The 20,816-nt window shown below is 50.2% G+C and overlaps 1 protein-coding gene across 2 annotated transcripts in view; it reads right to left on the reverse strand.

Moving 5' to 3' along the window:
- The window catches only part of ASTN1 (astrotactin 1), a 310,433-nt gene that overhangs the window by 6,446 nt on the left and 283,171 nt on the right, over nt 1-20,816 (reverse strand). For both annotated transcript variants that reach the window (XM_032838732.1, XM_032838731.1), the window contains exons 18-21: nt 18,437-18,570; nt 14,636-14,787; nt 13,419-13,554; nt 8,194-8,294 (exon numbers count right to left, since the gene is read on the reverse strand). In XM_032838732.1, coding sequence (XP_032694623.1) covers nt 8,194-8,294; nt 13,419-13,554; nt 14,636-14,787; nt 18,437-18,570 — 523 coding nt within the window. The remainder of the gene's footprint in view (nt 1-8,193; nt 8,295-13,418; nt 13,555-14,635; nt 14,788-18,436; nt 18,571-20,816) is intronic.

Here is a 20,816-nt window from a genome sequence, read left to right on the forward strand (position 1 = left end):
CATGCATGAGCAGGGTGAAGGGCAAAGGGAGAAGCAGACTCCCTGCCAAGCAGGGAGCCAGATGCGGGGCTCGATTCTGGGACTCCGGGATCATAACTGGAGCTGAAGGCAACCGCTTAACCGACTGAGCCACCCAGCTTCCCCGAGCTATGTTGATTTCAACGGGAGGAGGGGGACATGTACTAGATGAAAGAACAGGGGAGGAAAAATGTGGGCGATCAGACTACAGGCCCGATGGGAAGTCTAGGTTTCCTTTTCCCAGGCTTTTTGTTGATGGCTCTATGTTCTTATTTCTAGTGATTAGAAATAGCATCCCAAACCCCGGGCCCCGGTTATAACTGTCTCCGCCAAGGAACAGAGACGGCTGAGGAGGTGTTCTCCAGCGTATTTACTATTCTCATAACACAACTGTAATATCTAGCTAGAAAAGGCTGATACTTCCCACTAGCAGCAGCATGCATGCCTGAGACCAGGTGGGAAAGGCCCAGGCACCACCATAAATCTCCTAAAACCAAGATAATCTAACTCTGGGGTGTGCTTACAAGCTGACATCCATAAATGGCATGCTATATTCAGAAGGATATACGCTAGGTTCCTAGTGCATGAGTATTTTTGGTTCCTCCTATTTCCACTGAGAAAATTTAGGAATATTATTTCATTAGCTTTCACTGCATCTCAAGAATGGAAAAAAATAACAAGGTGTTTTGAGTTATCATTTTACCCAGTTTTCAGCTTCACAGAAGTCTTGGGCTATCCAAAATAAGGATCTGTTTTCCCTGTCTTTAAAATGCAAGGCGTTCAGAAACAGTTAAAAGGCATGTGGAGAGGGCACCTGGGTGGCTCAGTGGGTTAAGACCTCTGCTTCCGGCTCAGGTCATGATCCCAGGGTCTCGGAATCGAGTCCCGCATTGGGCTTTCTGCTCAGCAGGGGGCGTGCTTCCCTGCCCTCCCTGCTCCCCGCCCCATCTCTGCCTGCCTCTCTGCCTACTTGTGATCTCTCTCTCTGTCAAATAAATAAAATCTTAAAAAAAAAAAAAACAAATTTAAAATGCATGTGGAGAGACAGCAAGGAGTCTGCAGACACGGCCTCATCAGGGAAAAGAGAAGCTGAGTTATTCGTTATTAGAAGGGAGCCAGGACCTCTCAGACAGCAGAATAAACCATGGGGACTGAAGTCCTCAGGCCCAGAGTTACAGTTAAGAACTGGCACCACGGCATTGTTTGCAAGCCACAGACTAGCTGTATGGCCTTGGACAAGTCACTTAACCTCTCTGGGTCTTAGTTTCCCTTTCTGTTCAATGATGGTGAATGATACACACCTTCTAAGATTATGGTGACACTAAAAGTGACCTTAAATGCAGCATAACGTCTGGACCCAGGAAGCATACCTTTATTCATTCACTCAATACAATTTTTCCTGAGGGCTTAGCACATGCCAGGTCAAGGAGAAACTGACAAAATTCCTCACCCTCGAGGCACTTACAGTCTAGTGGGAGGGGCTTTTCTGGAAGCAACATACATCACCTAGATAATATCTTCTGTGAGGACGTGGGAGGAAGTCAGGCAGGAGAGGGAGGCATGGGAGTGTTGTGTAGGGCCCTGAGATTTTAAACAGGGTGGCCGTGAGAGGTCTCAGTGAAGAGATGACCCTGGGGCTGAGAGCCGGAGGAAGGGAGGAGATGAGCCGCAGGGATGTGTGGGGAAGAGCATGCCAGGGGGAAGCAAGACCAGCAGAGAGCTCCCAGCCTCTGCTGGCCTTGCTGGTAATTGAAAATAGCAAATAAGCCATTATAGTATTTGGAGTAAGATGAGTTGAGAGAAGAGCCAGACAATAGGAGATGTTATTTTATTATTATTATTTATGACGATGATTAATCATTACTGGTTCTCCAGGACATCATGCTTTCCCCAATGCTATGAGAGAGACTCTGCAACACAGGAGTGCAAGAGACTGGGGCAAATAGTCTTATTGGAGTGAGAGGAAGTGACTCTCGGGGCAGAAGTGAGCTTTTATTCCCCAGCAGTGGCTGTGAAATTCACTATGAAATGAGAATCCTGGGAGGTATCCATACCACCTAAAGGTTCCCCTAATGCTATAACAAAAATCCCCCGAGTGGCAGTCCTAAGTCACCACTTTCATTAGTCACTGGGTGGGGGCGGGGGGGCGGGGCTGAGAACTCGGTCTGTTCCCACTGAACTGAATTTCACAGAATTCCCTATGAAAACCTGAGGGCAATGATCCTTGTCATTCTTGGTGCTGTCCTCACCACAAGTTCCTTTCCCCCACCCCCAGCCCTTGTCCGCCCTCCTCCTGCCACCCCTTTCCAGGCTGCTCTGTGCTGCCTTCACAGCTGTGACTTTCAGCCTCGGGAATCAAACTTGATCTCTACCTGGAAGGCCTGTGAAAACATAGATTGTTGGCTCCCTCCGGAGCTCCTGATGGTGTGGGTCTCAGATGGAACCTGAGAATTTGCCTTTCTGACAAGTTCCAAGGTGCCACTGTTGCTTGTCCAGGTCACATTTAGGGAACCATGGCTCTATACGAATTCATTCTCTCAAGACTTCCCTTGCCTCCTCTAGGACCAGCAATATGGCAAACAGCTCTCCCCTTACCCTTGACCTTGGCAAACACTCTTCCTTTTCTCCATGTCCCTGCCCGAAGCTTTCTGCCACACAGAGGAATCTTCCCATGCCCCAGTCTTTCAGTCTCTTTTGACCACCTGCAAACGATCTACTGTTCTCTATGTATATATACAAAAAAGTCCCACCTGAAAATCTCACCTGCCTCTTCCTATTTCCACCAGCTCACTTACTAGCCACTCTTCCACATCCATGGAAAAACCTGGCATCCGGTTCATTCCCCACTTCATTTCTCATTACCATTTTGGGTGGCTTCACTGTCCACATGAAAAAACTCTTTAAGACTAGACCTGTCCCCAGGCCCCCAGCCACCTAGAGTCAATCATCATGTTGGAGACCTTCTGCAGCTTTGAGACCATAAATCCCAATTATCACACATGGTGAACACAGCCTGCTTTCAAGCCTCCTGTACTTCTCCCTGCCCTCAAGTCTGTCCTTCAGCCCCCTGGTCTTTTGGCAACGCCATTCCCTCTGGGCATCAACTCTGCATCTACACCCTTCTCTTCCTGACATAATCTACAGGGCCCATGGCCTGTACCCTCAACCTCCCTTCTTGGCCTCTTCTCTGTCTTCATCTAGGATGCTGGGTTCTGCTGGGGGACAGTCACAAGCCATTGAACTAGGCAGTTCTGCTCAGCCTGCCTTGGCATGACTTCTTTCTTTCCTGCTCCAAGCCATCAGCCAATCCTTTTGGTCCTGCCATCAAAATAATTTAGAGCCAGAACATTTCTCGCCACCTCTCTCACAAGCATCTTCTCTCCTCTGTCCCTGCTATTGCCTTGGTGGCCCCTGGACCTGCTACTTGGAGTCCACTCCCAGCATAGCAGGTGAATGAGCCTGTGAAACAGTAAGCGTGATGATGTCCCTCTTCTGCTTGAAGTACTCAGCGTTTCCCTGCCTAGTCCCAGCCACGCTGGGGCCCCATGGGATCCACCCCCCCCCCCCCCCCCCGCCCCCGGCAGCTCCCCCCCATCTTCTCTCCTCCCCATCCCTCGCCACTGTGGGGGGCCTCCTTTCTCATCTTCAAGAACACCAGGCATCTGTATCCTGCTGCTCCTCTCTCCGGAATGATCTTCCCCTGGGTATCTTGGTATCTTCCTCCTTCACCCTCTTCCCCCCAAATTCTACCTTCTGCACTGCCTATTCCATTTCCCTGCTAGTCAGTCTCCATAACATTCACTATCTGAAATATCTGTTTTACTATTTTTGTAACGTGTCGCCCTTGCTGACATCGAAGCTCCAGGAGACAGCCGTTTTGTCCCCTAATGCCTAAACCATGGATGTAGTCGGGGCTTAATATATGTGGTATGATTTGCTGCCTTTATGAAATCTGATTACACCATTCCAGAAAACACATTCTGTAGTATCAAATCCCAGGGCTCCATAAATGGCAAAGGAAGGAAGGGACAAGAATTTATGTTCAGCCTCAGGAAAGGAGGATGGCAGTGGGGGAGTGAAGGGTGAGAGTTAGCCTTCACATCGTGAAGCTCCACAGAGAACTCCTACAAGGCCACCCCCGGCCGGGAGACGAGGCCGGTCTCATTGCCGACACTAGGCTGCTCTTCCCCGGGAAGGACGCCGTCGGTAGAATACAGGTAGAAACTCACTTGCTCAGTGGCTTTTCTGCCATGACGTGGTGAAATCCTTCACCACCAGAAAGTATCTGGTTTAGGAAGAGTGTTCATGTGAGGAATAGTCTGGCTTCCTGCTGGGTAATCAGGAGCTGAGGTCCTGCTCTGGGTCACTTAAAAGCTAATTCCCACTTGTTACTAGGTTTAAATTCAGATCCAAGTGAGCTATATTTATTATCACCCTCTGGGTCTGAAGGAGGCAAAGCATACGGTTTTCTGGAAGAGAGGCTCGAACTGTATCCATTTCTGAGGGTCCCCTCAAGGAGTCCCCCTCGTTAATCTTCGTGGTCGGCATGCTGGGGGAAGAGGAAAAGCACGAGGGGATGCTACCTCATTCTCTCAGTGGGAAATTGACTTGCCTGTGCCCAGCTGCTGTGCTGGGCTTTCAGACCCTCTCCTTTGTCGGGCAGCCCACGTGGGCAGAAGCACAGCTTGATTCACTCTGGGGGCTGGAATTAACCTAAAGGAGCCCCACAGAGAAACAGTAGAGTGGTCGCTCCCAGGCAGGCTACTCGATGTCGGCCCCTCTTTACTCCAGAGTTGCTGTCTGTCCCTCTATTCCTGTGGGTGGCACGGGGCTGTAGATCTCCTTGCTCATGACCCCCTCGAGGCACCCCCACCAGTCTGCTGCCTACTTAGCAAGTCTCAGGAGCCTCCTGTGGCCGGCAAGGCCATTAGCAAATTCTCCAAAACAGAATTAGCTGGGGTACCTTTTCATCACCTGTTCCTCTTCGGCCTAGAGTAAGAAATCAACAGATGATAACTGAAGGGGGCCACGGGCCTCTTCAGGTAGCCTCTCATCTGAGGGTTTTCTTTTCTTTTTTTTTTTTTTTAAAGATTTTATTTATTTATTTGACAGAGAGACAGATCACAAGTAGGCAGAGAGAGAGGAAGGGAAGCAGGCTCCCCTCTGAGCAGAGAGCCCGATGTGGGGCTTGATCCCAGGACCCTGAGATCATGACCTGAGCTGAAGGCAGAGGCTTAACCCACTGAGCCACCCAGGCGCCCTATCTGAGGGTTTTCAACTCCAGACTCTGTTTCATCATCAAGGGATTTTGAGAACTTCAAAAGTCATTTGGTCCCTACCCTATAAGCCAGGCAGCACCCACTCCAGAGAGAAGCACATCTGTCTTATACAGAAAGGTCTCCGCTCCCGCAGAATGCCCCAGTGGATTCTAATAATCCTTGAAAGGGAGAATTTTATTTTCTACCTAATTTGAACCCTCTTTCTTTCTTTCTTTCTTTCTTTCTTTCTTTCTTTCTCTTTCTTTCTTTGTCTTTCTTTCTAATAATCCTTGAAAGGGAGAATTTTATTTTCTACCTAATTTGAACCCTCTTTCTTTCTTTCTTTCTTTGTCTTTCTTTCTAATAATCCTTGAAAGGGAGAATTTTATTTTCTACCTAATTTGAACCCTCTTTCTTTCTTTCTTTCTTTCTCTTTCTTTCTAATAATCCTTGAAAGGGAGAATTTTATTTTCTACCTAATTTGAACCCTCTTTCTTTCTTTCTTTCTTTCTCTTTCTTTCTTTGTCTTTCTTTTTAATAATCCTTGAAAGGGAGAATTTTATTTTCTACCTAATTTGAACCCTCTTTCTCTGTCTTTCTTTCTAATAATCCTTGAAAGGGAGAATTTTATTTTCTACCTAATTTGAACCCTCTTTTTCTTCCTTCCTTCTTCCCTTCCTTCCTTTTTTTTAATAGCTTTTATTTTTTTTTAATTTTTTTAAATTTATTTTCAGCGTAACCGTATTCATTGTTTTTGCACCACACCCAGTGCTCCATGCAATCCGTGCCCTCTCCAATACCCACCACCTTCTTTCTTTCTTTTTTAAACCTAGGTCTTTTCTTCATTCAAAGAAAGGTTCTCACTCTTTTACACACTGGCCTTCTAAATATCTAATTTAACATCACAGGCAAAATGGGAATTGACGTAATATTGACTCTGTGTGCTGACTCCGTTCAGCGCTCACTTTGTGACCTTGGTCAGCTAGTCACTCAACTCCGCTTCTCCATTTGCACATCTATAAAATGCGGGCAGTATGCTACCCATTCAGCACCTCTTTATTGGGTCCCTCTTAGAAAGCAGACCCTGCATGGTAGTGGTAGCCTTTCCCAACTAACAGAGACATTGATGCTGGGGTTCTAGGTGCAGCCAGTTTCAGTCAGGGAAATTTTGTGGCTAAGCACGTTGCTGGTACCGCTGAAGTCACCCATTATGTCCCCTGACTCCTGCTGTGTCAGGTTGACTACGACGGGCACAATGTTAGGATGTATATTCCCCAGCATTTACTGAACAGTTACTATGGGATGGACACTTAAAAAAATAATGTAAATTCATTCATTTAATTCTTACTAGCATCATATCAGGTAGGGAACTATTATCCCTTCCCCCATTTTATAGAGTAGTAAACTGAGGCATGAAGTGAAGTAAACTGCTCAAGGTCAAGTACATAGCAGAGCAGGGGTTTGAAGCTGGGTGGTCTGACTCCAGAGCCCAAGATTGTTGGTAACTAGTCATCATGCTGCCTTCCTTCTAAGGGTTAGGGACATAATAGTTAGTAAACCAAAAGGGACTCTGCTCTCCTGGAGCTCGCTGTCCAGGAAGGTAGATATTGAACACACGATTCTAATAACAGAGATGAATGTGCTGAAGGAAAGTAACATGATATTGTGAGAACATCTGGCAGTGACCCTTGATCTCTTGACTGCATCGAGAAAGGGACACTTGACCTGAAATCTGCTGGCTAAGAGGAGCTAATCATTAATCAGGGGTGGGGGTGAAGGGCCGTCTGAGTAAGGAGACGGACATGTGCAAAGGGCCGGTGGTGGGAGTGGGAATGTGTGGAGGACCTGAGAAAGGCAGTGAGGCTGAACTGCAGAGATTGATGGGGAGAGTGGATGAGAAGAAGCTGGAAAAGTAGGCAAGGGTCACCTCATTTAGGTCCTAATGTGTCTGTTAAGTATTTTGGTCTTTGTCACAGAAGAATGGCAATCCATTCATGAGTTTGAAGGCAGGGCCTTAATATGATCAGATTCCTAGGTTGAAAAGAGCTGTGTCACACACATCAAATGAGGAGATGAATCTGAGAATCCTTCCAGAAGCTGTAAAGTGCTGCAGCATTGGTGGTTAGTTAATGTGGACCTGGTCACTTCCCCCCGTGCTTTCACATCACTGTGCGTACCCCTTGATCCCTGCAGGCCTGTGCCCCTCATGGGCAGCTGGATGCCCCTGGAGCCTGGAGCCATCTCTCAGGCGATGTGAGGGGCCAGTCTTCAGCGTGGCCACACTGTTTCCCTTGCTGAGACCTGCACGGCCTGAGCTCCCTGCGATGGCCCGAGTCCTCACTCACATGCGCATCAGCCCTGGTCCCCTGGCGAGCCTCCAGTGCTTGGCCAGAGCTCTGTTCTTGTTCTTCCCCCGGAAGGGGTGCCCGGGATGACCAAATCCTGGCTGAAGAGGGCATGTGCTACTCCTCCAAGCAGGGGACACTATCGAGACCCGCCGGGGAGCATTGTGAGGAAAGGGAGCTCCAGCAAGTGTGCTGTGTGCACAGATGTCCACATTTGTAGCCTGTGTTTTCTTTCAAAAGAACTTTGCAGATGGACACACACATATGAAGAGAGGACTCCTGAGGGCAGAGGTCAGGGACTCCATGGACCTCAGCACCTGGTGTGCTACCGTGTGTGCCCAGGGCTTCCGTCAGCGTGTCCTCCCGGCTCCCTGACCCCCAGACTGTGTGAGATAATGGGGGAGGATCTCTGCCAGAGACACGGGCTGCTCCGGGGTGGGCCTTGAGTTCTCCCCCTTCCCCGCTGAACCGTGTGTGGTTCTGTTTGACTCCCTTGCTCCCGCTTCCATCACAGTGAGGGGAGGCCCCAGGGGAGTCCCTCTGCAGGCTTTGCTGGCCTCAGTGTCACTTACCCTGGGCTTTGACATCATCCACCACGGGGCAAGGTGTCTTCACAATCACGTCGCTGGGCCTGGAGCGCCGTCCGGTGTTGTCCACTCCCCACAGGGTGAACCTGGCCGGTAGGGGAAGGCGTCGTTAGCAGAGAGGAGCTGAGGCCCCGGCTGATGGCCACCGTCTGTAGGGACGGGTTTGCCGCAGGGCACAGAGCTGTGGTTCCCAACCAGGCACCCTCAGACCGGCAGCATCAGCATCCCCTGGGCACGTGGCAGCCACGAGAACTCTCCCGCCCACCCCCAGCCCGACTATAGCAGAATCTCTAGAGGTGCTCTCACAAGCCTTCTCGGGGAGACTGAGGCACCTGAGCCCAGGGGAGGAATATGTATCTGAAGACACCTGGGCCAGAACTTGGGCTGGGTCTGAAGGGCCGCTGCTGAGAATGTGATGATCTGGTTGGGGGCGGGGCCGGGACCACAGCTGGGGACTGCGTGGGACTGCCTGGCCTCCTGGCTGTCCGTCAGGCCCGGGCCAGCGCTGGGCTTGCCCTTCTCCCTGCCCCAGGAGGCTCAGTCCATTTCACTGGCCTCTCCTCCTCGGGTCAGATCCACCTTCTTTGCCCAGTACTAAGCCCCACCATGACCCTGGTCCAAATTCCAGCACCCTGCATCCCTTCTGTCCCCGTGCCCTTTCCCTCCTTGTTCTGAGTGGGCTCCCTGCACCACACCAGCCCCTCCCAGCTTCCCAGGGGCTGCCTGGATCCCTAGCAGTGGCAGCCCCCCCGAAATGTTTTCATCATCTGGCCCTCCCACACACCCGATCAGCCCACCTGACACGTACTGTTCCTAGAATTGTGACTGAGGCCACCAAACAGCAGCTGGGGCATCCGATCGGCCTGTCGGATCCTGACCTGGCTCTGATCCTGAGTCTTGTCCTACAACCCGGGTCTCAGGCCGGGTCTCAGCTCTCTTCCAGTGCCCACCCACTCCAGACTCTCTCAAACTAAGTCTCTCAGGGATGGGCCCAGAGGCGGCCGGTGCAGCCTGCAGACCTACACCTGCTGTCTGGGATTCCCACACATGGACAGGCCCACACACACCTGCAGCCCCTCCACGGAGCAGGACTGCTAAGGAGAGAGAGGAGAGCCTGTGAGGATGGCCACCATCCTGCAAGCTGGGCTGGGACGGCCCCCTAGGGTCCGAGCGAACTTCCTCTCTCCCAGGAGACCCTGAGGCCTGAGAAGTCCGGCTCCCCCTCCAAGGGTGGGCCACCTGATCTTTGTGGCACACTCTGTGTGACTCTGCTGTTGGCAGGCACTTCTCACCAGAGTCGGGAAGTAAGAAGCCCTGTTCCCTCCCTGGCCAGTACATGGGCACCATGCTGCTAGCGCCTGTGGCCCCAGGCCCCAGTTCTCACCGCCAGCTTCTCCTCCTTCCTTGCCCCTCCCCACCACGGGTCTGAGTCCTGCTCCTGCGTCCCTGCCCTGGTTTTCCTTGGCTGCGATCCAGCCTGCCTGGTGTGCTATCCTCTGGGAGACAGCTCTGCCTTATCTTTTCCCCTCCACCTTCCAGGGTCCTGAGCACCGCCAGAGCTGGAACCTGATGTCATGCTGCTTACTTGTCTGACATCACCTGCCCTAGACAGTCTGTAGCTGGCTTCCAGCCACTTGTCGTGGTCCACCATTACATAACCCTTTAATTTCTAGCAGGGTCCCTGGACCGTGGTGAGAAATGTCCAAAGCCTCGGGCACCAAACTGGTTACCAACGGGACCCCCTGCTTCGGTGCCTGGGAGCCTGGCATGGTGTGACCCCCACCCCCAGCCCAGCTGCTCCCACTCCTCTGGGCAGCTTCGCTCCTCAAAGTAAGCTCCCCACTCACTCGATCGGATCCCCAGCTGGGATGAAAATGCCTGTGCTTAAGTCAATTCTCAATTATTCTGACAGGGGCAATTAGTACAAAATTTAGAGTCCTGAGCCCTACTATTTTTAATAGCAAAGCAAGGTGTTAGGAAAGAAGATGCTTCCTCTAACCTTCTAAGTAGAGATGGTGCTTATCCTCAGAGCCATTCCTCAGCGGGCCGGCTCCGCAGGTCCTGGGGGATGCGGACAGCAGCCAGCTTAAATTTACGACCAAAGCCCGGGGAGCACTTTCCATATTTTCATGGGGAAGTAGCACATGCACTAACTTCGGGAAGGGCTGCTCTGTTCATTGTCAGCATTGTGGTTTCCACCATCGAGCACTCACAGGACAGTAAGAAGGTGAGCTGGAATGAGTGCACAGGAGAGAGAAGCCCTACTCCCAATCCGGAGGGTTGACGTGGAAATACAGTTACTGCCTCGTCCGAGACTGCCCAGCCGGATTGTTCAGCCTGTCCTTAGAGCCTGTGATGAACGGTGTGAGTGTGTGTGTGAGAGAGGGTGTGTGTGTGGGTGGAGAGTGTTTGTGGGTGTGAGAGTATGTGGGTGTGTGAGAGTGTGTGTGTGTGTGTGTGTGTGAGAGAGCGAGTGTATGCGGATGTGAGAGAGCGTGGGGTATATGAGTGTGTGTGGGATATGACAGTGAGTGTGTAGAGTGTGAGAGTATGTGTGTGTGTGAGTGATCTATGAAGGTGTGTGTGAGAGTGGTTGTGAGAATGAGAGTGTGTAAGGTGTGTGTGTGAGTGAGAACGAACACAGCCTGGCTCTGGCTCCTAAAACTTGGTGTGCAAGGAGCACCCTGGTGCCCTGTGTCCAGGGCTGACTGCTCATGTGCTACTTGCACGTGTCCCTGTGCAAGTGTGGCAGATTCTACTGATGGCTCCGGGGCAGCTCCCCTTTTCCAAACTATCTGTCCGCTCCCACACGCGCCCAAAGGCAGTGATTTTCCTGGGAGCACAGGCTGTGACGAGCAGGTGGGCTAGAAGGGCAGCCACCTCCTCGCTCTGGCCTCAGTTTCCTTCTCTGTAGACTAAAGTATTGAACCAGACACACTAAGATCCCTTTCAACCACGGAATTCTTAAATATTTACGTACTGTGGGCCCAGAATTCTCTGTATCATGTTTCTTAACTGCATTTAATAAAATGGGCAGGTGGACAAAATAAGCCAGCGATGCTGAGACGCATGGCTACCTCTGTGGAGCCCAGGGGAAGAGCCAGCTCCACGCTTTCACGTGAGGAAATGCCACTGTGCTGCTAGATCCTTCCAGCAGCCTGGAGCGGCTGCGGAGCGAGAGGTGGTCAGTGAAGGAAGGAAAGGCAGGCCCTGATTCAATTTTTTTTTTTTTTAAAGATCTTAACCTCTGCCACACCCCAGACAACCAGCTTGCCATTCTGCGGAAGTCACTCTGTGTTGCTGAAGCTCAGTTTCCTCAACTAGAAGACGAGAGCAAGACTCCAGCCTCGCAGGGTCCGCAAAGGTCCCCAGGGATTTGCACACACAGTAAGCACCCCATAAACGAAGGCTGCACTCTCCCTTTTAATAATAAGGGAACTTCGTTGCAATCCTGCTGACAATGACTAGTGCTCAGAAACAGAACCAGGCTTGGGGCCATGTGTTTCCAACAATTAACCCGGGCCTTTCTCCTCGTACCAGGCTCTGAAGATCTGCCCTCTGAGCTCCAAGGAGGACTGGCGCCCCTAGGCCCTCCACTGCCGTCTTCGCGTGATCTGCAGCGCCACCTAGTGGAGCGCCCCCTAGCCGGCAGCTTCTTCCCGCAGCTCCACGCACTGTCTGGGACTCTAACGTCCTCAACACAGACAGAAAGTTGGTGCTTGTGAGACCTAAGAGGGCAACGCTGGAGGTTCACCGAAGACAGCAGACTGGGAGGAGGTATCCGTCTCGGGTCTTTGTTCAGGAAACGTGGACAAATCAGGCCAGCGTGGGGAGGGTCCCAAGACGGGTGAGGGCTGGTCCACAGGAATTTCACAGTTCCTAATTAACAGCTGTGACTAAGTGACAGGAATTAGTGAGCTCTTATTATAAGTGAGAATTCCAGTTTCATTGAATTTGAGGCATTTTACTGCATTGTCTCTAATCTTTCCTCTTTCTGCCTGTTTCCTTCCTCATAAAGGGCCATAGCTGCCCAGTAGCAAGAGAGCTAAAATCCCAAGGAGGCCAGCTTTCCCTTGTCCTGGTATCCAACTTTCCATCTCTCTGTATTTTCCAGCTCCTCTAGAATATCCCTTGCCTTTATGTATCTTACTAGTAGGGCCCCCAGTTACATCTCTTTCCTCTATGGAAGACATTCAGCCTAAGCATCTACGTTCATCTTGGAATCCATGCCACTCACATTTCTGGTGAGTTGTTTTTAACCTTTGAATTCTTTACCTGTGGAAATGGAAGTGATTTATTCTGGCTACTTTGACTCTATTCTTGTGACCTCATCTGTAAACTGTAAAATGTTTTTCACACCTATGGGGTCCAAAGGTCCCAGATCTACATCACCAGGGATTCTGCCTTGATCCCTTCTCCCCATTTTCTCATCATGACTTGGATTCTTTCAGTCTCTCTCCTCTTTTGGTGGTTTTTGTTTTTTTTTTTAAATGTCTCTGCTTCACAACTACTTTCCTGTTGTTCCAGGAGCACAGGGAGAAACGAGGACTCTCTTTCAGGGAGAATGGGGCTATTCCAAGTGCCATGAGATAGGAGTCCACAGTGTTTTCTTTGGAGAAACGTGCTGACCATCTCTGCCTCTATAAATTATTTCAAAGTCACTGGAACTAGCTTCCTAAACCAGAGTTCTTGCTATTCTACAGTTTTCATCTGAAAAAACAAATTAATAATCTCCCTTGACGTAGAGCTTTCACTCTATTTTTCCAGAATCACTTTCTTCCATTCCCTTGTACTCACCATCTGCTTCCACGCGATTGGACTATTCCCATATCACTCTACCTACTGAAATTCTACATGACCCAAGTAAGTGATGTCCGCTCTCGTTAGAATGAGCCACTCCTTTCTCTTCTCTTCCACATATCCTTGTCCTTCCATCTAGCCCCTATGTCTTCCTATCTGATATTAAAGTGAGTTGTTTGTATATTTTCTTTCTGTGTTGCAAACTCTTTGAAGGATGGGGCTCTCCTGCCTTTCTTAATCCTCCCTTTCTAGTCCCTAGAAAGTTCTCTATAACGCCAAATCAGGATAAGACTTGAGAAACTCAAAATATCTTTCTGAGTTTCTGAGGGAACTCAAGCACAAAAAGGAAGGAGCTCAGAGCCATGGGACATTCAGGGTAAGAAACAGCTAGGCAAGTGTATGTCACTCACATGTAGATGGTGTCCGGTTCCAGGCATCGAATGATCAGAGAGATGGTGGTGAGCTGTTTGTCTGGCACCTGAGCGGGCATGGCACAAGGAGACTTTGCTCCAGAGATGATGTCATCCACAAAGCTCAGTACCGTTTCTGTCCAGGGGTGGGTGGGTGGGGAGGAATGGAAAAGGCCATGAGAAACATGCTGGCCAAGCAAGGAGATGGCACTAGTTCAATGAGAACTTAACATGAGAGCTGCTTGATCCTTGGTCCCCAGTCTTCTTGAATTTCTCGTAGAGAAAAAAGACCTAGAAGGAATTGTCTTTTCTGTTTCAGTAAATTTAATCAATTTAGAGCCATTTGTCCAGAGTGAGTTCAGAAACAACTATGGCAAGATGTATGCACATGTGTGAGTTCTTTTATGAAATGTTCTTGGCAAGGGCAGGGAGCAGCTGCTGTGGGCAGTGGTCCCTGCCAGCCCTTTGCAGCACCTGTACACATCAGGGACAGGGCCTCGGAGATAGCAGTGGACAGCATTCCGTGCCAGAAGGCCGCGCATATGTCTCCCGAGCTCGCTGACCATTTCAGGAGAGCTCATTTACCCTGCTCAGACTGCGGACGCCACCATCCTGTGGGGGACCACACTCACGCGTGGGTTTTAGGGATGATTTATGTTGACCTTTCCCTACATGTAGGCAGCAAAATACTAAGACATGGGACATTGTTCATGGGGTGTTTCCACTTCTTGAAGACTTCCCTCTTCTAGGGGGACCTGGCAACTGCAGAGTTTGCTTTAGGACAAGACATGGGGTAAGCACATCTGTTTGCTCATGCTTTTGCCCAGAGGGGGGTTATTAGCAAAGGAATTTTTTTTCTGTAATCATGGCAGTGGTTAGCACAGAATTGTTTCCTAATTGTGGGCTAGGATAACTAGTGTACTTATTGTTTCTTTGTGAGTGTGCCTAGAGGCAATGAAATGGACACCTCTTTAATAAACAAAAAGAAAAACAAAATCAAAACAAGACTCTGTCAGAGGCTCACCACGCAAAACTCTTAACTGGATGAGATGGCTGTTCTTGTTCTCCCCTCCCTGAACACACCCCCACCCCCAGCTTCTCCTGCACTGCCCTTGGACACCGGGGACCTGGAGCATAGACCAGGAGGCAGGACATTTTTCTTTTCTCTTCCTTTTACCAATGGATTGAGATGAACCCATGAAGTCAGAGAGACTCACCTGTCTCCACCTTGGAGTGGTCCATCCTGTCTGTGACCTTTTCTTGACGAATGAGGTAATCTACAATCTGCACCCCGATTGGAGGCTCTGAGTGTTCCCACTCCAGGACCACGAGGGTGCTGCTGGGCTCATGAACCGTGGAGAGTCTCAGCCTGAGTACAACACAGGAAGAGACATAACGTGAGGACCCTGTTGAGTCCTGCAGAGCCCTTCTGATGCTGGCCACTTTTTCAATGGTGACACACTCAGGTCTTCCTTCTAACCTTTCCCAACCAACCACTGCAAGGATCTCTCTGAGTACCTGGCCCCTTTACTAGAGAGCCATGGTTCTTGGAGATCCCCGGAATCTGTATTTTATTACTCTTAAGTGCCTGTTACAGATTAGGAACTCAATGTCTGTTTGCAAATAAGTAAATAAGTAGGTGAATCAAAGATGAATGAGCATCTACCTCTTATAGGGTCAGTGGACCAAGCCTTCTGGGTGGCCGGGTATAGGGCCTGGAAATGTAATTTCTGGATTTGCTCTTAAAAATAGGAGACTGTGCCGATAAAGTTCATACCATGGCTCACTAAGGCGGTATCTGGGAGAGCCCTGCCTTAACAAGGCCAAGGTCAGCTTAGTTTCCATAGTGTTATCAGGATCTGCCCTGTGGGGGGATCCCCAGCTTCTTCTCTCGCTATCAACACTAATAGATTTTCTTCCTGATACCTTCTGCTCGCTGGGCCTTGTGACAGGCTCAGTTTGGAGGCCATGCTCCTGGGGGGCATTACTGGGCAAGAGAAAGTTGCCCACGGGTCAAGTTCTCCTCGGGGTGATGTCCTATGGCTGCAAACTTGGGCTCCAATTTCAGGTTCTTTCTCTGCTCTTGGGTTTCGTTGAACATCCTGATTGTCCTAACTCCAGTCTTTCTTTGCTTTTCCCAATTCAGAATCTCCTCCTTCCATGCAAATTATCCATTTTGTCCATTCTTTGGCCTTGCCATTTCATACATCCTTGTGCCTTGCGGAGACTCCCTACACGTTATTGACGTCTGTGGTACGGATCTCCTCATGGTCCAAGTGGTTTCAAGTTGTTGCCTTGTTCTGACTTCGCAGGTGTATCTCAGATTTTTCACTTGCTTCCAGTTCCAGGTTTCTTTCTAGACCACTGACTTCTGGGGATTCTCCCAGCCCCTGCTCATTCCAGTCTCCCTCTGTCACACACCATCCCTGCCATTCACCCTCATCCTTGGTCCCCATATCTCACGACCTCCCATAACCATCGACCTCTGCTCTTTACTCAGCCCACAGATGTCTGTCGCGGTCTCAGGGGGTCACTGGGCCAGGTGCTACAGGCGGAGCACACCAAGGCAATGGTCCATTTCAATTCAGCAAATGTTTATTGAGCACCTATCACGTATCAGAATGCGCTTGGTGCTCAAGAAGGAGCGGTGCATGAGCTGGCTCCAGCCACCTTCTTCCGTGGGGTGGTCAACAGAAAACATACAATGATACATGTGACTGTACTAACGTGTGATAAGAACTTTAAGAAGAAAGCATGGGAGGCTGTGGGAGCAATAGCAAGGAATTCAACCAGTGGGAAAGTAATGCAAAACACATGCTGCTTAGTGGCTTGCTATGAAAGACTGCATAGTCTGCCTATGACATGAAAGATGGACTAGACCCAAAACAGTGCGGATATTGACAAATTCATTAATTAGAGTCATATGCCGAGAGCTATTTTCAAGAAAAAAGCATTAGGAAGCTTAAGTACGTAACTAAGCCTTTCTGAGAAGTCAGATTCTGTGAAAATGTGGACTAAAGCCGGCCTCTACTGAGAAAACAGCAGCATGCGTGATTTACATAGACTCGTGTAAAACCGGAGAGCATTTCTACTTCCAATTACCAAGAAACGTTCAAGAAACTAAGGTCTGCTACTAAAGGAAGTGATTAAAGTTGACAAGAGAAGTGAAATCCTTGATAACTGTTCCTGCTTATGGAAATTTAGCCCAATTTGATCGTTATCAATAACATACCGTAAACGCAGGCTTAGAAAGGAAATCAGCCCTAAGACACCAGTGGTGGGATCTTGTGTCCACTTGATGATAACTAGTGGCTTCAGTGTTGTGTCAAAATTCAGGTAGTTTTCTTAGTGGGTGCATCCATCCAGAAGCACCATCTGCTTCTAGTGTCTCCCTTGAAACCAGAAGAAAGGACTATGACTAATAATGAGCTTGATTCTCTTTTGACTCAAGAGGCCCTAGTCATGCCCTCTTAAAAGAGCAGGAATCCAAGCACTGGTGTATCTAAAACTACCCACAGAGAGAGGGCATGTAGACAAGAGAAGACGTCGGTTTGCGCTGTCTACTGTTGTGCTCTCCTCTTTCTCGGTTCTCTTCCGGTCAGTCCTGGCTCTTTGATACCCACCAGCACGTCCCTGCAACAGGCCGGAGGGCAGCAGCCACAGGACCAGCCTCTCGCTTGCTGGTGTCCTCCTGCTGGCTCCCTCCTGCTAACTCAGCCCTCCTACTCCCGAGGGTCCTGAGCCTCCCTTTGGGCTTTCTTTGCCTCAGCCACCCATGGGGCCATGCGACACCAGCTGTTCCTGCCAGCACTCCTTATGAGAACTGTATCTCTGTGCTTCACTCCCAGGGCACACGCCACAGTAGAGGCTAAGCGGGTGCCTGCCTCAGGCCTTAGCCTGTCAGGGCTTACAGGGATTTGCCCAGTTCTGTTCAGCCTTCCCCTGAGAGCAAGGAAATTAGACACGTTCGTCCTGAACCACCTCTGCAGCCCTCTGTGTTCTATTCACCCCTCAAATGCAGACAGCCCCAATTGCCATCTCCAATCCTCCCCTCTTCCCAGCTGATACTTATTCGGGAGCGTTCTTTCTCCTGCCTGTGGTTCCACTGTTCATTTCTTTGGGGTTGATTTAAGTCTTCTTATCTCTCGTGTCTATTTCTCCAAGCCATCCTTTCCTCTGACCACTGAACATCTCAGTAGAAGCTCCCTGCTCTGTCTCCAAGATGAGTCCAACCGGACACCCACCTCCTCCTCAAACCTGCATATCCCCTGATGCTTCTTTTCTCAGCTGTGTCCTATTCGTCTTCCCAGCCACCGGGGCCGAAGTCATAGGTCCATTCTCAACTTCTCCCTCCTTCTCCTTCCCACACCAGTGAGTCGCCCACAACCCCCTCCCCCCGCCACCGCCATTGGTTCTACCCAAAGTCATCTTTTCATCGTGTCCTCTCCACACTATCATGGCTGAGATCACAGCCTCTTAGGGGTGGCAGCTCTGCTTTCTGCTTGATGACCTGGGAAAACCATTCAGCCCATCTGAATGCATTTCCTTGTCTCTTAAACGGTAGCGGTAACAGTACCTAACGGCTCCACACAGTGCTGCTACCCCGGAAATGTGTCACTGGTCTCGTAGAGTCTCACTACCGATCTCTCACTTCCTCCACTGCCACGTCACTTTACCCGTCTGATCTTCTGCCCGTGCTGTCCTACCCTCTCTACCTTCAGGGAGAAACTCAAGTGCCATCTCCTTCGTGAAGCCTTCACCATGCCCCACATTCAGACATGACCATTCCCTTTCACACTTGACCTAAATGTCTCTGATAACCCTCATCAGACCATGTCTTCTACGGTGACACTCTGGGCAGCCTCCCCTAAGATCGAAGGCTCTCTGAGTCCTCGTGTTTTTCTCCCTGTTCCCTGGCACCCAGCTTCCTGTTTTCCCATGAGTGGATGCTCTCTAAGAGATGTTTGCAGAACCCAGTGGAGTGGGCACGCAACAGAGGCAGAGAAGGGGAGACATACACGGGCTGCGGGAGAGGCGCACAGGTGGGGAGTCCATCCGCTCCAAAAGCCGTGGCATCGCATCGACACCAGTCCTCGATGACATCTCCGGTCCCCGAGCACCACAGTGAGCTCATGATGGCCTCCTGTAAGAGCTGTAAGAGAAGGAAGGATGAGTGTCCGGGAGCCAGGGCTGTGGTCAGGAGACACAATCCAGGCTCTGCTTGGTTCTAGAGAACTTCCAGCTGGTAGGCTGGAACCCCATGTCACCATTTTCTTGACCTACAGTTCCTACCCCAAGAGACCGGTTCTGGGAAGCCAGACCTCACAGGACCTCCCGGGTGCTGCTGTCCCATTAGTGTACCGGTTCACCCCTGTGGTCGAGGGCTATCACCCTGGAAGTAAGTCTTACTTCTCCCTCCTTCTCCATCCATCCGTCACGCCACACCCAGGGCCCTAGCAACAATAACCTCTTGACCACGCACTGGCCTGACCCCTCTTCCATCTGCCCTGAGGCACTCGGCCCTTTCTCAAATGCCTCTCCGGGCAGTCTCGTCTGCCCTCTGGGTCCTGCGCAGCACGGCCTCCACTGCGTTCCTTCACGTGCCTTGTCCCTCACGTACAGTATTTAGGCAGCTCTGCCTTGGGTTGTGCGTGCCTGTGAGGCCTCTCTTTCCTGGTGGAAGGCAGGCACCGCGCCATGCACAGGTGAAGAACCGCGCTCCAGAGCCCTCCGCCCTGGGTGAGGACTTCAGCTCGGCCAGTCCCTGCCGTGGGACATGCAGCAAATTAGACCAACTTGGTCTCCTCAACGGGAAACACGGGACAGAAACAGCCTTCTCCCCACTGGGCTGTGGTGATGATTCCACAAAACAATAGACACCACAGGGCAGAGCACGGGACCTGTGCACTGCACGCATTAGTCACGTATAAATAGTGCCTCGGTCATCAGTAAACATCAGCGATCAGTACTGTGTCTGGATGACAGGCTTGGGTCCTCTATGGAAGCAAACAAATGCCACAGAGCCTAGAAAAATTATTTACATACAGTGACTTCACAGCAGATACTGCCCTAGTCGATGAAAGGACAAGTGGATATAATTAGACAAATCAGGGAACAGAACTTGAGATGGGGAAATTCCCTGGTGAAACAGATCCTGATGGACACTGAACCCTAGTGGGGCCCTGCTGCCTCCACCCCAGCCCGGGGACAGGGAGAGGGCAAGCTTGGCCGCAAGGCATGTGGCCGTCCACTCTGGTCGAGATCAGCTTTCTCTCTGGGTCAGCTCGTTGTCTGCAGCCTCTGTTTTCCGGTGAGTCTCTTCTCTCTGACCTACTCTTACCAAACCCACACAGAATTAGTAAATTAGAGAAATGAAGCAGCAGTCATCTTGGAAAATTTTTGGCCAAAAAAATTGAAAAGAGGGGATGTGGGGGGGGGGATGGAGGGAGGAAGGAAGGAAAGAAGGAAGGAAGAAAAAGAGAAAACAAGAGAATAAGCAAAAAAATGATAGATAACTCTATTATAAAAATTGAGATGTCCAAGCTGAAAGCTGATACCCTAAGTGATGTGCCTCCAGGATTTCCTGTAGGCCATCTTAGGTTAGAACAGTTGAAATAAACTTCCATATTAACCCCTTTCCCACCCACCCACCCCCTGATTGGGAGCTTCTAGGGAACAGGGACCAAGTCTTGATTATCACTATAATATGTGTGTAGTTTTAGAATTTCAAGGCCCTTTTCAGGCTAACACTGTAGTTTGAGCTCCGTGGTAAACAGGATTTACAGTGGAGGATGCTTAGAGTCGGGGAGGTTAGTGACTTACTCAGGGTCAGAGCCTAGTGAGTGGGGGCCACACCAGAGCCTGAGCTCCATGTGACTGGTCCCCGGCCGGCTCCCAGCCAGAAACCCGGTATGCCGTAGGTGCTCACTGCATACTTTGCCTGACTGAACCAAATTCGAATCAAAAGTACACTTTCTTAAGCTAAGAAAACTGACTTTCCCTGAGAGAAGCAGAATAAAAAGGAAATTGTGACTGCCCGCATACAGCCTTTAGTCAACAATTACTAGGTAAGCACCTGTAAGGGAAGGGCCAAGGTCTGGCCAGTAGGAGATCCAGAGAGGGAGACGCTAAAGACACAAATTCCTTTAGCTTCCCACAAATAGATGCTAAAGACACAAATTCCCAGATTCCCCATTTTACCCACAACGCCCCTGCAGGACACTGGGAGTCTTTGTCCTCCTCTCCCACCCAGCTTTTCCTTACTCTGCAGCTTTGCCTGCCTTGTCCCATAGGGTGGTGCTGTGCGTGTACCCCCACCTCTGTGAGTGTACCCTTGGGGTAAGTGCTCAGAGCTCTTGGGGTGCCAGCGGCAGCAGCCCTGGGTGCTCTCAGGAGATA

This window comes from Lontra canadensis, unplaced genomic scaffold (assembly GCF_010015895.1).
Source record: "Lontra canadensis isolate GAN:19392208 unplaced genomic scaffold, GSC_riverotter_1.0 scaffold106, whole genome shotgun sequence".
NCBI classification, from domain to species: domain Eukaryota; kingdom Metazoa; phylum Chordata; class Mammalia; order Carnivora; family Mustelidae; genus Lontra; species Lontra canadensis.